The sequence below is a fragment of the Rhinolophus hipposideros genome, assembly GCF_964194185.1.
Source record: "Rhinolophus hipposideros genome assembly, chromosome: 10".
Taxonomy (NCBI): domain Eukaryota; kingdom Metazoa; phylum Chordata; class Mammalia; order Chiroptera; family Rhinolophidae; genus Rhinolophus; species Rhinolophus hipposideros.
The window spans coordinates 57869224-57886480 of NC_138056.1; the positions used below are offsets into that span (position 1 = coordinate 57869224).

Consider the following 17257-nt stretch of genomic DNA (forward strand, 5'->3'; position numbering starts at 1 on the left):
ATACTGGTTATCCTTTGGGCGATGTAATGAGGTCTAAAAGAGAAAAATATATATCCAACTGGGTACCTCCAGGAGGTCACTCCCAGGGGCTCTGTCCAAGTGGCGTAGGGGAACATAGGGCTCTGCCTCATGATGTACAGTCCCTTTCCACAACGTTGGAGATGAAGCTGAGCCTTGAGTCTGTGCCTGCGTATTCCTACAGCTTCTCAGTCTTGTGGACGATGACTGAAGAGACAAACCATGTGGGAAACATCTAGCATTTAAAAATAAATAAATAAATAGATAGATAAATAAATAAATAAAATTTAAAAAAAGAAAAAAATATAGTATCAAGTAGGTGCTCCAAGAAATGTTAGGTCCCTTCCTGTCTTCTCATTTTTACAGATGAGGGCAATGAGGCCCCCCAAAATAGTCACAACCAAATTATAAAAAAAGGGAGAGGGGTTCGTGTTTGTCATTTTCCTTTTCCTGCTGTTCATTCGGTTTTGTGGCTTAATGACCCATCTAACCAATCCACGAGGCTCACCAATGTCCTTGGCATCTGTCAAGCGCCTAGACGTGGTAACCTTTAAAGATAAACTTTTTTGGTGAATAGTTTCGTTGCCTACTTCTAAAATTTTATTGTATCTGGTGCGCCCAAAAACAGTATCCGTCGTTTTAAGTCTAACAGTCTCATCCGTAGTTGGAGATGAGCATTGATTTTTAGGCCTGGGCCTCGTTCAAGGCCTTGATGATCCCGTAACAGTTAAAAAGAGCCCTTTGGGCTGTAACTCATTGGAGTCTAGAATATAATTTTTGGATATTCCTCCTTAAACCATACCCAATGTTGGCACCAACGGGGTGAGGGCAATCATTCACCGCAACACACAGTCATCAGAATAAATATTCATCAAGAGTTTAGCCTGCGTCCATAGACTATGATTCGGCAGCGCTTTGAAATCCACCGCAGGCTACGGAAACCCGGTGGAAGACTACCTGGTTCAGCGAGGCTTCCAAGAGGAGGGGCTTGAAGGAGGCGGGTTCGGACAACCCAGCGCGAGAATGCGCCCCGGCGCAGGCGCACATCTTAGCGGGTAACTTCCATTTGCTAGGCGGGGGAGGCACAGGAGAAGCAGTCTGTAGTTTTTGAATTTCTATTCTTAACAAAAAATTAGGTAGTAAACAAGACCATGAATAACGTGAGAGCGTTATCCTCCGAGTTCAAAATTAAGGACACTCGACATACACCGTGAAAGCAAGAGGTGACTTCTCATATCTTCCCCGTCCCCTGGGACATTGGTGGTGCAGTCCATTCCACAGACTTTCGAGTCCTTGCAGCGGGTCGGGGATCGAAGGATTGGGCCAATTGCGGCTGAAACGTCTTTGGAAGGAGGAAGGGGGTGAGGGGACATCCCTTTGAGTTCCACCTCTCCTTTTTCGAGGCGGTAGTGGGGAAGGGGGACCTACTAAATACTGCCCTCGAAAGCCAACGGGTCACACCTCTCCGTGCAAACTGCCGGGAGGGCGGCGGGAAAAGGGCAAGACGGGAATAGGGAGAGGGAAGGAGCCAGGAAGCCGCGTGGGAGGGCGCGCGAGCGCGCGCCCCTTTTTCAGCAGTGTGGCGGGGTCGCACGCACGCCCGCCTCGGCGGCTGGGCGCGGTTTGCGACAGTGGGGGGAGCGGCGGCGGTGGCGGCGGCAGTGGCAGCTTTGCGGCCAGCTCCGGCCGGGCTTGCTTGACGGCGGTGTGGCGGAGGCCCCGCCCCAGGCGGCAGGAACCTGGGGGGAGGCGGAGGAATATGTCCGAGAGGGAAGTGTCGACAGCCCCGGCGGGAACGGACATGCCTGCGGCCAAGAAGCAGAAGCTGAGCAGCGACGAGAACAGCAACCCGGACCTCTCCGGGGACGAGAATGTGAGTAGAGCCCCGAGCAGTCCGGATGGGACTCTGGAGTGAAAGTTTTACGTTCTTTTTAAACTGTGGGAGCGGGGGCGGGCGGCTGTGGGGGGAGGGAGAGGTGTCACCGTCTCCTCGGGAAAACGCGGGCGTGGAGGAGCACAGCGGACTTGTTTCTGCGGGGGGCTTGAGTCGGGGCCGAGAGCCAGAAGAAAGTTGGCGGAAAGACCCTTTTGCGTGGACGGGGAGTGTTGGGGCCTTTGGGGCATTTGGGGCGAGTGCGGGGCTGAGATTCCCGTCGTTTAAAAGGCAACTTAGGTTTTCTGAGAAAGTTAGGAGGAGAGGCCGGGGTTGTGACGGACTCTTTTAAAGGCGTTTGGGGACCGTGCCACCCCTGGACCCTGGCAGACAGCTGCCTGGGAAGAGGGGCTCTTAGGGGGGTCGGTGGTGGTTTTACGGGGGTTTGTGTCTGCGCCGTCCTGCCGTGGAGGGAGCTCAGCCGGCGGGTCTAAGGAGGAGCGGCGTTGGAGGGTCGTCTCCGGCCTTTGCGGGGGGGAGCCTCCTTGAGGAGGGAAGGGGAAGGGTCCGCCAGCCTTTGAAAGCGTTCACCACGGTAAGATGTTAGGCAACGGTGGTGGAGGGACACGTCTTCACGCGTGGGCTCGTGGGTGGTTCAACGCGAACGCGTGCAGTCACCTGGGCCCCGCGGTGTTCAGGCGAGACGCAGGGAATACACGAATCGGCATTAATTTTCAGTTGCACGTTTTAAGTTTATATCCGATGAAGTCGGCAAAACGTCTTGACAGTTCGTTCAGAGAGGTTAATGGCTCCAAAAGGTGAACCCCTTTTCCCAATACATGGCGGTACTGTCTGAGTATCTGTTTAAAATCTTTTCAAGTGTTACAGGAGGGTGGTGGCCAAGTTCTTCATTTTCTCAGTTTGGCCAGTTTTCGGAATACATGTACCTAGCCTCTTACGCAGTCTTTAAATTCCGCGTCTCAATTACATCACTGGTGGAAGCATGTGTGTGGCCCGGTGGCGTGACCAGAATTTTCACTGAAGACGTGGAAAAGAATTCCTTTTGTAAATAGAAGAAAGCTATGTAGGGGATTGTCAGTTTGTGGGATTTGGACTTGAAATTTCTGGAAATCTTAGGCATTGAATGTTAAATTTTGTTTGTTTTTCCCAATTTTATATATGTATGTAATAAATAGCATTTATTTTTTATGCCTTTCATTCCAGTCCTTGGAGCCTGTTGTATTTCTGCCTTTTTAGGCAATTAGGTGACTAATTAGGAGCGCACACTGGATCCAAATGTTAAATTAAAATCTTAACTGGGCTACTTACTGGTTGCTTGACCTTGACTTGAGCTAGTTCCCTCGGTTTCTTAAAAATGGAGATAATGTGTTTACCTCGTGGAGTGTTTCTGAGGATTAAATGAAGTTAGTATAGGTAAAGTGCTTAAAAGAATGCCTCTCACAATACGTTTATAGAAGTGTTATTTAATTACTATTAGTTATTTTGTGATCACAAAGTATAGACTTCCACATAACAAATGATCAGGCAGAAATGTAATTCAGAAGTCAAAGTCAGACTGAGGAAAATTTCCAAGGACCAAATAAATTGAAAGTTTACTCTCTTTACACCTTAATGAATACTGTGAAGCCTTCTCAGAATAACATTTTTAAGTGTGTAAAGTATATAAGGTTACATACATACAAAATCAGTAATAAAATTTTAAAATGTTATAAAAATATTTTAAAAACAAATTTAAGATTTGTTTTAATTGAACTACTTTCATATAAAGTGTTCAGAGTGCTTCTAGCACATTAACTAGATCTAGCGGCACGTCTGATAGTAATGGGGATACACAATTTTTTGAGATCTGCAACAGCTTTATGATATAAAAATACCTGGTTTCCATTGGTGAGAGAGTCACAGCTACAATAACATTAGCATGTATGTTACCTCCATTACAATAGAAAGTGCTGAATTTCAGATAAAGGTGGTGAAAATTAAAATGCCTTTTTTTTTCTTTTGGATCATTTCAGTTCACAGGCCCTATGAATTTATCTAAGGACCACACAGATTTTGGACACAGATTAAGGGAAGGGAATAGAGAATGCTGTATAAAAATGACTTTAGGGGCTGCCGGTTAGCTCAGTTGGTTAGAGCACGGTGCTCTTAACAGATTGCTGGTTCGATTCCCACGTGGGCCACTGCGAGCTGCGCCCTCCACAGCTAGATTGAAACAACTACTTGACTTGGAGCTGATGGGTCCTGGAAAAACACACTTAAATAAAAGTTAAAAAAAAAATGACTTCGGAAAAAGCTAACAAGGGCAGTTTTACTCTTGAGGGAGCTGAATGATGACAAGAAGACCAAAAGCAAGTGGGGAAAGGATGTGGTGTTTTTGAGTTGGAGGTAAGGTAACCTGAGCAGTTGCTACTTTAAGTGAATCAGAATTAAAAGGACATTGGTTTTTTTGAGGTGTAATTGGCATATAACATCAATTTTGGGTATACAGCATAATGATTTGATATTTGTATACCTTGTGAAATGACGACCACAATAAGTCTGGTTAACATTCAACATGTTTGTTTATTATATATGTATTTGCCATTTCATTGAACTTTTTAAGATCGTATGACTACGGAATAGTTAGCTCTCTGGAAGAGAACTGATGGTTGCCTGGTGGTATCAGAGGGCTAAGTTTGAAGACTTGTCTTTTGCTTAAATAATCTGTGGCAAGATTAAGGGACAAATTACTTCGTTTCCTTGTTGGGCAAATGAAGATGATAGTGCTGTATCTGCTACACAGTATCATTTTATACTTTCAAGAGGGGCTAAGGTGAAAGTCAGCCTGTATACATACTAGACACTCAACAAAGGTTTGATTTTAATTTAAAGATAAAATGAAATGGTTGTGAATACATTGCATTTCCATTTGATTCCATCTTGATATGCCTTTGGAGAAGATGGGTAAATTAAGCGCTCAAAAATAAAGGAAGAAAAAAAATGCAGCGTGCCTTGTTATTGACAGTGTTTTGTTTGGCTTCTTGATTAGCAGTTGAGTTTAGCCAGAATGTAAAGAAGCTGCTGAAAAAATTTGTGCTAGTTTTATTATTTCGTTTCTGTACTGTTAACAGATAATTTTCAGAAAAAGGTAAGTGAACATGTTAAAATTTTATTTTATTCTTGAGGGAACCAGGCAAATGTAAGTCAAACAATACAAATTTACATGGATTAAAAGAATGTAGATGTGAAATTCCAAATGGAGACAAAACTAAATTTTTTTTAAGAGGAAGGGAAGACATTTTGAACCTCTACCATTAGAGAGAAAATTTGCATTACCAGTTATCTACAACTTAAAAAGAGATGAAAGATTGTTCAAAGGCATCTAAGAGGGCTATAATATAACATGGCCCTCTTATATAGATAATGCATAATTTTCCATTGAAATACAAAATTGTTTTCTACATTCGATTTTAACTGTAAATAAAATTGAAAGGTAGGGAGAAATTGGGAGAGAAAAACAGTGATTTCAACCTAGAAACTTTAAAATTTTACATTTACATTAAATTACAATTCAGATTTTTATTGAGCAGCTATCGTGTGCCATCTATCCACTTTATTCCTTTTTTCACCCCAGATTGTATGTTCCAGAATAATGGTGTATTTTTTTTTTAAGCATGTTATTTTGGTAGGTACCATTTGCAGTTTTGAAAACCACCCCAGGAACTACTGTATGATAACTTTTTGTTTTTAAGTAAAATTTTTATGTACTTTTGGCCATTCTAGTTAATTTTAACCTTTGTAATATAAAACCAGCTTTAGGAAGCAATAATTTAGAAACAGCTCCAAAGGCAGTGGTTCACAGGCTGTGTTAGCAGGCGCTCCATGAAAAAAACGCTACCTTCCGTAATAAATTTAGTAACTACTGCCCTAAGGTAATAGGTTTAAATAAATCTCTATTCCAAAGAACACATTGGAATATGTAATCAAAGGAGGTAGTGAAATCCTCTTCAGAGATTAGAGGGCCATTAATATATCTGGACTGGAAGATAAGGTGTAAATTAGGTGAAATATCCAGCGTTTTCTGTAGCCCTTTCTACATTTGGAAGGAATTTATAGAGTTTCTGGACTTCTAATATATTTAGAAGTATCATTATTTTAGAGCGATGAGTCAGATTTGGCTTGTACAGAATACGTAGGACTTTTAAAAAAGTCTAAATAGTTTGAGTGTTTTAAATAAACATTTAAATGATAAGAGGATTTTCAGAAGCTGCATCTAAAGTAGGAAGCACTAACACTCCAGTCTCAAATTGCCAACCCCCCACCCAAGGCTCCAAACTGAGCAGCAGTCAAATAAATTATGAATACATGCAGTTAAGTCAGATTTAGGAGTCACAGCTTTGCATTTGAATCCCAGCAATCCTAACTAGCAAGAGGCCACCTACGCCCTCTTACAAGTCCTCATCCAGCAGTACCTCTGTGAAGAGCTAGGGAGGACCAGGACCTTGTTATTTAAAGGAGGCATTTGTATTACTGTTATCATTCTGATTAGCTTTTTTTGTTTATATTTTTGATGAAATGTCAAATATCCACAAATCCTAATGTGTGGCTGGTTTGCTTTTTATCCTTTGGAAACAGGAATAAAATTTTCCATTTCTTGCAGAATTTATTCTTTCTTTTTGATGAAACAGCAGCTGTCCAGTACCGTCATTTGCTGCCTAAGTACAGTATTGCTGTTTTATGTAATTTTTTCTAATTTACTGCTTACAGGATGATGCTGTCAGTATAGAAAGTGGTACAAACACTGAACGCCCTGATACACCTACAAATACGCCAAATGCGCCTGGAAGGAAAAGCTGGGGGAAGGGAAAGTGGAAGTCAAAGAAATGCAAATATTCTTTCAAATGTGTAAATAGTCTCAAGGTATGTGCAGAAAGACAGATCCTGTGGGCTGAATGCTAGTATGCTTCAGAATTATTTCTCAGTGGTAAATATTTTATGCTCAAGATACCTTGTCAAGTTAAAAATATTTTTAAATTATAGTACTTTGAAATTTTTTTGTAGAGCAGAATGCATATTTATAATCCATTAAACATTTATTTAGCTTGTTTTGTTTTGTTCTAACTTATATGGATAATACTTAGTACTGCAGGCCGGTTTTTCTTTATTTGTATTCAAATAGAAGATTTTGGAAAATGTTACTCTTCACATTTTGGTAAAACTTAAAAACAGGCCACTTCCTGGTACCTGTTATTAAAAAGAACTTAATGTGACTTTGAACCAGCGTAAATTGAAACAGATGTCTTAGTTTCTGCAGTTTAAAAAATTTAACTGTTATCCTTTATTTGTAATTGTTTTCAAAGAAAGGGGTATATAAATTAAAACTTTTTTTGAGTATTCAATATTTGTGGAAAACAAGTGGTTGGAGTTAAATTACTGCTTCTCAGTAGTATTTTTACTTATAAAAAGGATTACTGGTATTTACATAAAATGTTTTCCTTTACATATATTCATTTTCTGTTTTAAATTTAGGGGTATTTTCCCTATGCTGACCAGAAATAGACATTACATTATCTTATATGTAAGAATCTTTTCTAAATATCTAAGTATACTTTTAGATAGTCTTCAGAAAGCATAAACGACTATAGCTATGTGGACATTATTTTTCTGTTTGTGTAGCAGAATTCATTGCTCAGTGTGTCAAACTATACTCTTAAAAGGAAGGAAATTAATCTCAATATATATTTTTTGAAAAGGCAGAGTGTCCATTATAGTTTCATGTTACTATTTAGTTATATTAACTTGTTTTTAGATAATATGTCTGGAAGGTGGTTTTAACTGTTGGCTAAATATTTCCATTAAATATTTCAAAGCTTAAACTGTGGCTTTTCAAAGAATAAGAAATGAAAGTTGCTACACTTTGAAAGTGAAAACAGTACCTTAAAGTGAATATGAAAATTAGTGTTAAATGCCAAGAGATTGCCAGTTAAATCCTAAGGTTGAAAAATAACTGTGAACAAAGCTTGAATACCTGTTTTTAATTCACTTCTTCAGAGCCTCCTAGTAACTGAAATTACATTGTCCATCGCCTCCACTGGTCCCCACTATTCAATTACAAAACTTGTTCGTTATAAAACTTCTTGGGATGTTTTACTTTTTGGACCCAAATTCAAGCTTATTTAAAATTACATCTTACAGGACTAATAGAAAGCAGTGATTTGAGTGGAGTCTGATATGTGTCATTTTACAAGGGAAAAACTAAACCCAATAAAGTTTAGTGAGTGCTAGAGAAGCTGTATTAACTCTTAGGTCATTTGTTAGTGTCCTCTTTCAGAGAAATAAATTGTGTCCTTATGTCCTGAGAGTAAATGCATCTACTACAATTACCCAGTTTTTGATTCAGAAAGATATGGTTGAGTGTAAGAAAATAGAAGGCAAATTTCAAAGTATTTTCATACATAAGTACTAGTTCCTAACTTATGATTTAAGTCTTTGGTTGTTATAAAACTTTACTATACACCAGCATTTTAAAATGTGAAAACTGGACTAGTATATAATCTTTTTAGTGTCAAAAATCAGTGGATGTATGATATTACAAAATAGTAGTGGTTTGAATTTTGGAAAAATTATTAAGGGGGTGGTTAGCGTACTACCATCTTTTGGTTTCTAAATTCTATTTTTATTTCATGATTATTTTTTAGGAAGATCATAATCAACCATTGTTTGGAGTTCAGTTTAACTGGCACAGTAAAGAAGGAGACCCACTAGTGTTTGCGACTGTAGGAAGCAACAGAGTGAGTGTTAAGGGATCTGTTTGGCATTTGGCTTGATTATCAGACTCGCGTGTTAATATAATACTTAAGTGTAACGATTTTGAAATAAATTTTGTATAGCTGATGTGACAGTTTTCCGTTATGTAAAAATGAAGCATTCTAGAAGTTGACTAATTAAATCCAGTATTCGTGACTGAAAACAACAACTTTATTTCATGTTATTCCCAGTTGTTCACAAAACAGGTTTCTATTTATATTTTATCTTCATATTTTGTTTTGAGAGGTAGAAATAATTGACTTTGCTCTTTGGAAACGATTGTAATAGTTGTTTATTATTCTAACTTGGACAAGAAGTCTGATGTCTTAAAAATAAATGTAATTAGTGGCTCTATATAAATGCAAAGCATAAATCCAGTGGATTTATTTAATAGTTATTGAAAATATATTAATTATTTGCAGTAGCATTTGTTTGTTTTTATTTAAGGAAGCCAAAAATATCTTGGAGAGAAGTGCATGGAAAAAAACCATGTCGGGCACATTTTAATGTAAACCATTATTTAACTTTTTAGTTGTACCCGAGGCTGAACACGTGAATTGCAAAGACTTACGTATTCCTTCCATTTACTTCTAAATAAATGGAGAACAGGAAGACTCCCTAGTGCTTTCTAGAGAGTCTCAGGAGTTTTCTATTAAATTGAAATCACCTCAGAAAAATTGTCCTCCTAAGTCTTTATTTACTAGGTAACATTCTGGGTATCCATCAATACTGTACTAGGAGTTATGAGGAATACTATAGAAATAGATTGGTTGTATTTAGAAAAAGAAAGATGGAGGAAACAGACTAATTGCATATGTATCGACAAACAAATCCAAGTTACTTACTCTACCTTCAGCCTAAGAAGGGAAGAGGGATTAATCTGAGAGATGTTTCTTTTTATTGAATAAAACAAAATTTTATGCTTTAGTAATTGCTAAATTTTCTTAGAGAAATTAAAAAACGTGATTTTTAATTCACAATGTTTCCTGTTACCTAATGGTGGAGCAAAGGTGTAATGGCCACCATAAAAAGAAGGTAAGCGCAGACCGAAAGATGAAGCAGACAACTCCGTAGAATATAACAAAATTCATTATATGATAACTTAACTTAGGAGGATTGGGCGAGAGCGGACAGCTAGCCCAGCAGTTTTGCACAAATTAAATTATTCTCTACTAAAGACTCCTGTTGCTGTACTGTTTTTGTAATATAACTCAGGTACTATTGATCAGTCAGATAAAGGGGCAAAGTGTATGCAGTAGTGCGGGGGCCATACCTCCTAGTGGTCAGTGCTATCATCAGTTTGGTATTTATTTATGGTTAAGATTTAGGGAACAGATAATCATTGACCAGAGGGCTTTGATATGTTTACTAAGGACAGTGAGGTCAGTCAAAGGTCACAAAATGGGGATGGTTTTCACATCTACGTTTATGCACCTATATTTGTTTTCAGTTTCTTAGTGTTGGTATTCTGTTCTCAATCAAAATTAACTTGATAACAAGGGAGTTGTTAGTATTACAGTATTTAATATATTCTGGACATTATATATATTATTATATATGTATATTATAAACACAGGCTTTTATAATAGCTTTCTAAAGTTAAAGTAGCTATTTTAAAGCAGTAGTTTGTGTAGTATCTTGAAGATACACTTGTGACTAAAATATTTGAAAGCTAATGTGTTTCTATGTTTGAGATGAAAGTCACTATATTTTGTTTCCACTAGGTTACTTTATATGAATGTCACTCACAAGGAGAAATTCGGCTGTTACAATCCTATGTAGATGCTGATGTATCCTTTCCTGGATTTTCTATGTCTTTGGCTAAAGAAGTTGACTTTCAACACGTATACTGAAACTTTTCTAAATTAATTAGTTCCCTAAAGTTATATTGTTGTTTCTTAATCTTAACCAATACTCTTTCCTTCACTACCACCCAGGAGATTTCTGGTATCTATCTATCCAGCTTTTCTGATCCCTAGAAATCCATTGTAGTGTAGATACGAGGGAGGAGGGTGTGGGTGGCTTGAGATGGGCAGTGGAAATCCAGTAATAGAAAATGATAAGCGAGTAGCCAAAACCTGTTTTTTTGACTTTGCTTAGAATTTGATCATTTCAGAGTAGTTACATTGACGAACTTAGGTTGATGAAAAGCTGTTGCTGGCAGTCATACCAAGTATATGATCTACTAAGCCTACAGGGAAAAAATAAACGTGCAGTTTGTTTAGGGAATAAAATTTTGCAAAACATGGGTTCATAAAAGAAAAAGATTAAAAAAGCCAAAAGGTTAGATAACAGTCAGCGCTTGGTAATAAGATGTTTCTTCTAGATCCATTTGCAAAACTTAATAAATGGGAAAACACAAGGATATTCAGTCTTCCCTAGATGATATGGAAGGAAGTGACCCATAGTGATACTGGGAAGGTCTCATGCAGGAAAGGTTGCAAAAACTGAACAGTTCTTCATTTTTATCTAGAAGCACATTGTCAGAGGTATTGGGGTATAGAGCAGGGGTCTGCAGAGTACGGTTGGTGGGGATGGCCATCATTTTTGTTTTTGTTTGTGAAGTCATGGGCCACCTGTTTTTGTAAATAGTTTGATTTGGACACAATCGTGCCCATTCATTTACATATTTACATATTGTAAATTCATTTACAATTTACATATTGTCTGTGGCTGCTTTGTAAAAACAGTTATACAAACAGTTAACTAGTAATCAAAATTCAGTGGAAGAACTGGTTTTGTGTGATCATTTGTTAATAGATTTTAGACCTAAAAATCTCCATTGTTTAAATCGGGTAACATAAAGGAAAAAAGGAAGTTCTATGTCAAAGACTTCAGCAGCAGTTCTTTGGAGATGTAATTGTTGATGTGTTTACTTTTCAAAAAAAAATTACATTTCTTAACTGGCATTTCTTAGGCTGATGAAAACTTTTACACTTGTGCATGGACATATGATAGCAACACAAGCCATCCTCTGCTGGCCGTGGCTGGGTCTAGAGGCATAATTAGAATAATTAATCCCATAACAATGCAGTGCATAAAGGTGGGTTTTCTGGGAAATTGTACTCTGCTTTTGAATGCACACCTGTGAAAACTTGGAAGTTGAATTTAAAACTAATGGAATCAATGTCTGTAAATTTCTAATATGATTTATACTTTGCTTGTTGCATCCCTTAGACGGTTGTTTGAGAACTTTTGTCACATTTAGGTAATGGCAATTAAGGAATAGTGGGAAAATATTATTTCCAATATTTTCTTTTTAAATTATTTCCCTCCTTCTGCCTTGCTTTATTCTAAAAGGCTCTTAATGAACAATAACAGAAAAGTGAGTCCATTTTCCAAGATGCCATAACTAGGCGTATAGAGTCAAGGGCATGTTGTGGAGGACTGAAAGCTGAAGCTTTGCAAGTTTGATACTATATTTTACAAATCACTTTCATTAAAAGTTTTGAACCTTGGGGGCACAATAAAATACAGGAGAATCTTTTAAAGCTTTGCCTTGCCTCAACCAATCCAATCAAATCAGAACATCTGCAGGTAGGACTTGAGCTTTTTTTTTTTTTCCTTCAAGTTTGTTGAGTGACTTAATATGCAGGGTTGAGAACCACTACTTTAAGTGAAACTCTTTCCATTCTCTTAAGATGAATGAAAAATAATTTATTATTTTTATATGAAATATATATATTTTAAATTTATTGTAGCACTATGTTGGCCATGGAAATGCTATCAATGAGCTGAAATTCCACCCCAGAGATCCAAATCTTCTCCTGTCAGTCAGTAAAGGTAAGAGAAGCAAATGTTACTTTAGTCCTATTTCTTTGGAAATGGCTTTTATTTTTTTAAGGGACAAACTGTTCTAAATAAAAAAGCCAAATTTATAAAGAATTTGTAACAGTAAGTTTTACTAAAAAAACACAGGCAATAACATTAGCTTCCCCAAACCAAGAATTGCGGAAAGGGACCATGAAATACACTTTTTTTATAATCCTTTATAAAGTATTATAAAAAAGTCACATGTAAATAAAATAATTGGTACTGAGGATTAGTTGTGTTGCTCTTCTTATTTATTATGTTGCATTATGATAGTTCTAGAACTTTATCCTCAACTGAATTATTATGTTAATCTTCATTGATTTTAAGGGGCAGATCACCAAAATTAGTGATATTTTTAAGTTTTTAAGGTAGTTTTATAAGTCAACTTACCACTCTGTCCAATCGTGTAATAAGAAATAATGCATGTGAAAATCCATATTGCCTTTATATGTGTCGCGTCCAGTGCAACATGGGCAGTGAGGGAACGAGAAGGGGCGGCATTAGGTTAAGTTTTTAAGAAAGAAAGAAACAGACTTAATGCAGTTAAATCACAGAGGGCCAAGGGTCTCACAGTCTTTTAAGGACTGGAGCCCCAAATCGGGCCGACTGGTGGCTTTTATTGATCATACAAGGAAGTAACATTGTTCTTTTCACGGTCTGTGAGTCTCATACATCATACAAGAAAAATGACTTAAACCAATCATCCTTGCCTGCAAACAGCCGAAGCAGAAAGTCCCATGATGACTTAATCAAGGTATGCACCCTCCTGGGGACAAGTCTCTCAGGTTGAAACCTTATTGTTGAGCTAAACAGGGAGAGCTGATGTTATCATGTTATCGCTCTCCTCACTTCTCTCACAATCAGAAGAGAGGGAAAGCCAGTGTCAGCAGTGGCTCTCTTTGAACAGGGGAGAGAGATAATGCCCCAATGCCCCTTTCCATAGTTTTCATGGTAGCTCATGGGGGTCCCCACATGGTTCCGCCTGTCTTAGGTTGTCTCTCCCGTGAGAAATCCTACCCGTCCTTGGCTGGCAAACCATCTTTTGGGGGCCAAACAGAGAGACATAAAGCATAAGCATAAAGATGAAGCAGGGTCCCAAGAATGCACAGTCTCACAGACTCTACTTTCCTTAAGGAAAGGCACGAGGAGACAGTCGCTAGGCTGCTGCCTGACAACATTTACGTATATTTTTAAAACTTTTGTTTTATAAAGGATTCCCTATAGAATGCCTTAAAATGCTAAATTCTCCTGCATAAGCCTTTGAAAGGTTTCCCATACTTGTGGTATTGCCTTGCTCTGCATGCTGTAATAGCATTATAAGTTCATTCTAGTTCAGACAGGCCTCTTAATAATTTCTGAGCTCTCTGAGATGATTTGGGTTGATTTTATAGCTACATTCTGTTCTTGATTGCCCTTTGTCTCATTTCTACGTTCTAGTCATCTTATTTCTACATGATTATTCAAGTTAAGTTTATTCTTAAAGACTTGTCAAGTCTGTAACTTCCCCCTACAGTCTGCTAATATAAAAAGATGTCCTCAAATTAAAATACTTACATGAAAATGTTTATGTTCGGAAATCAGCACCTAAGAAGAGCTGGCAACTTTTCCTTTTCTTGATAACAGTTGTTGGGCTCAGGTATTTACAAGTGACAGAGGCAGTAATGCCCCACTTATTCTAAACATTACAACTTTTTAACCCTGCTGTCAGCAACAGCATTTTGGGGGGGTGGGGAGGCATATTGGGGAATAGTGTGTTTTTCCAGGACCCATCAACTCCAAGTCAAGTCCTTGTTTTCAATCTAGTTGTGGAGGGTGCAGCTCACTGGCCCACTGGGAATACAGTGAGCTCACTGGCCTCACTGGCCCTGTCGGAATACAACCGGTGCCCTTGGTGTTATGAGCATTGTGCTCTAACCAACTGTGCCAACTGGCCACCATCATTTTTTTTTTTCAATCAAACAGCTTTACAAAATGAATAGGAATTTTTCTGCACAGCACCATTTAGAAAGTGAAAAGACAGCTTACGGAATAGGAGAAAATATTTGCAAATTGTATATCTAATAAGGGACTTGTATCGAGCTCTTACAGTTCAACAATAAAAAGACATCCAAATTTAAAAATGGGCAAAGGTTTTGAATAGACACCTACCAAACAACATACACAAATGTCTGATAAGCACATTAAAGGGCACTCAGTATAATTAATCATTAGGGAAACACAAATCAAAACACAATGAAATACCACTTCACACCTACTTAGGATGGCTATAACCAAAAAAGACTACCAATAATATGTTGACTAGAATGTGGAGACATTGGAACACTGCCCCCTCCCCACCACCACCACCATATTGCTGGTGGGAATGTCAAATGTAGGCATATTGAAAAACAGTTTGGCAGTTCCAGAGTGAAAAATACTTTGGCAACAAGTTAAACATAGAATTACTACTCCTGGGTATATGTTTATTCAAGAGAAATGAAAATAAATGTCCACCTAAATATTTGTACACAATTAGAATCAAGTAATCGTTTTGTCATGGCCATGCTAATTTCTAGTACTACTAACACAATGTATTATAATGTATTTAGTGTAATATGTATATTGTAATTAGTAAGTACATTGTAATTAGCATAAATGTACATTGTAATTGCTGTAATATGTAATATTCATGTACAGTATGAACATTGTTAATAGTTCAAGTTCTGCATGGCATTTATATTAATGCTGCATACTATTTTGTTGCTAATGTTAATTGGAAAATGAGATTGTTCAAGTTGTAGTTATAATTTTTAAAAGGCCTGTAATACTATATACAATTATGGCACGATGTATGTAAGTTTCAGCCCTGTTTTTGGATTTATTGTAGAAATCTTACAAATCTACTGAGTCTTCTTCAGTCTGTCAGTGTGGATGTGGTGGAGGACAGGAACCTCTAGTATCTTGTCCTGTGGCTCAGTGTAAAACTTAGGTCAGATCCCTAAGTGTTTTCTTATCTCAATAGCATATCTCCACCAAATTAGGAGATTTAAAGGAAATTGTGTGAGGTAAATAATTTATTTTAAGACCACATACATATTTCTTGAAAGTTAGAGCTCATACATGGCTAAATCTATATATAATGTAAATATTTTAAGTTGCCGTATAATATGGATTCCATTCTTAGTCTTTACTGCACATAAGTAAGTCCAAACTTTTGTAATATTTACTTTATTCAAGAGGTTTTGAAAGTCCACAGTAAATGAATGATATAAATTCATCTTATTTTTTTGTCTATACTAGATCATGCTTTAAGATTATGGAATATCCAAACGGACACTCTCGTGGCAATATTTGGAGGTGTAGAAGGGCACAGAGATGAAGTTCTAAGTGCTGTAAGTTGAAAGCTACAGGGCAGTAACTTCCATGTTCTCATAGTTGTGAATGATCCCAAAGGAACTCTTTCCTTATAAGACAGCATGTGCGTTTTTGTCATATAGCCTGTTAGACAGCCATTTCATTTACTTGTGACATGCAGAGTTTTTATTTTACAGGTGAAAGAACAAAGCAAGTCAGACTCTTTGTCTTTTATCCTTACTCAAGCACTTTTTTATACCAGCGCCTGAATTCTCATGACAATACTATGAAATTGTTCTTTTTCTTTACTGATCTAAAATCACCAGGTTACCCTTTGTTTTGCTGTTTCTCAGTTACTAAAAGGTTAAACTAGTTAGCAATTAAGGAACTTTGCATCTTTTCTTTGAACTTGAAATACGTTATCCATTTTTAGTAAGTGTTTTATTGTGCTCACACTGAATTTTAGGTAACTTTTTCTTTGATGGTATGGTGTTATCTTTATATTATAATCTTTATATTGTAATGATACAAATATTTCTGCTCGCATTTCTTTTTATATACATTATATTAACTTATGTTCTGTGTATAGCTTATTTAGTAATTTTACAGGTACACAGTTCTGTTTCATTAAACTATTTAAATAGGCACCATATTTTGAAGCTTATAGCATTTTTCTGTAGTTGGGATTTGTATGCTTTCGTGAGAATCATACCTACCTTAAGATACCTGCCAACTTGGATTTTATAGAAATTGCAGTAGCATTCTCCATCTGGCTCGATGTGGGAAAGCCAAAACTACCATCCTTTATTAAAAACCTCTAAATCAGCTAATGGCTCTAAGGTTGCCATGTTGCTGTTGATAGGTAGTTAGGAAAAGTAGCAGAAACCAGACTTGTGAATTCAATAAATACCAACCAAAAAGATCTTAGGCTCTTGCAAAATATTGTTCATGATTATTTCAATGGTTGAATTAACAGAATATTTAGATTACTAAGGAAAATTTCTTTAAGTATAGCTCTATTGTTATTTCTTAAAATGAGCAGAGACGGTCTGTATGTCTTCATAATACAGGAGGTCATTGCTAAAATAATTGATGCGTGAGATTTCATTAACACTGTGCACTAAATTAAATAGTATCTGTGTCTCAGTGTCTTATCTATGAAATAAAGTGGGATAAGGTTAACAATAGAACACCTATTAGGTGCCTTGTTAAAAACTAGTAAACAGCAAGTGACAAACTTTACATTATTTCCTTTCAGACAGTTGTTTTATTCACTTAAAAAGCGAACTCTGAAGCTAATGTACCTGAAGTTTTTGACATAGATGTACAGATAAAATTAAATTTCAGTTGTGTAAGGATTCATTGTAGTTTCACATATAGATGTCAGTTTCATTGTTTGATCAGGGCTAGACA

General features: G+C 37.3%; 1 protein-coding gene across 2 annotated transcripts in view; it reads left to right on the forward strand.

Annotated features, from left to right (window-relative positions):
• The first annotated feature begins 1290 nt into the window (after positions 1-1290).
• EED (embryonic ectoderm development) overlaps positions 1291-17257 on the forward strand; it is a 29409-nt gene continuing 13442 nt past the window's right edge. The window contains exons 1-7 of one of the 2 annotated variants that reach the window (XM_081064957.1): positions 1291-1891; positions 6659-6811; positions 8590-8682; positions 10423-10488; positions 11616-11741; positions 12400-12481; positions 15791-15882. In XM_081064957.1, coding sequence (XP_080921083.1) covers positions 1778-1891; positions 6659-6811; positions 8590-8682; positions 10423-10488; positions 11616-11741; positions 12400-12481; positions 15791-15882 — 726 coding nt within the window. In that variant the 5' untranslated portion in view covers positions 1291-1777. The remainder of the gene's footprint in view (positions 1892-6658; positions 6812-8589; positions 8683-10422; positions 10489-11615; positions 11742-12399; positions 12482-15790; positions 15883-17257) is intronic. The other variant, XM_081064956.1, reaches the window with a different exon arrangement.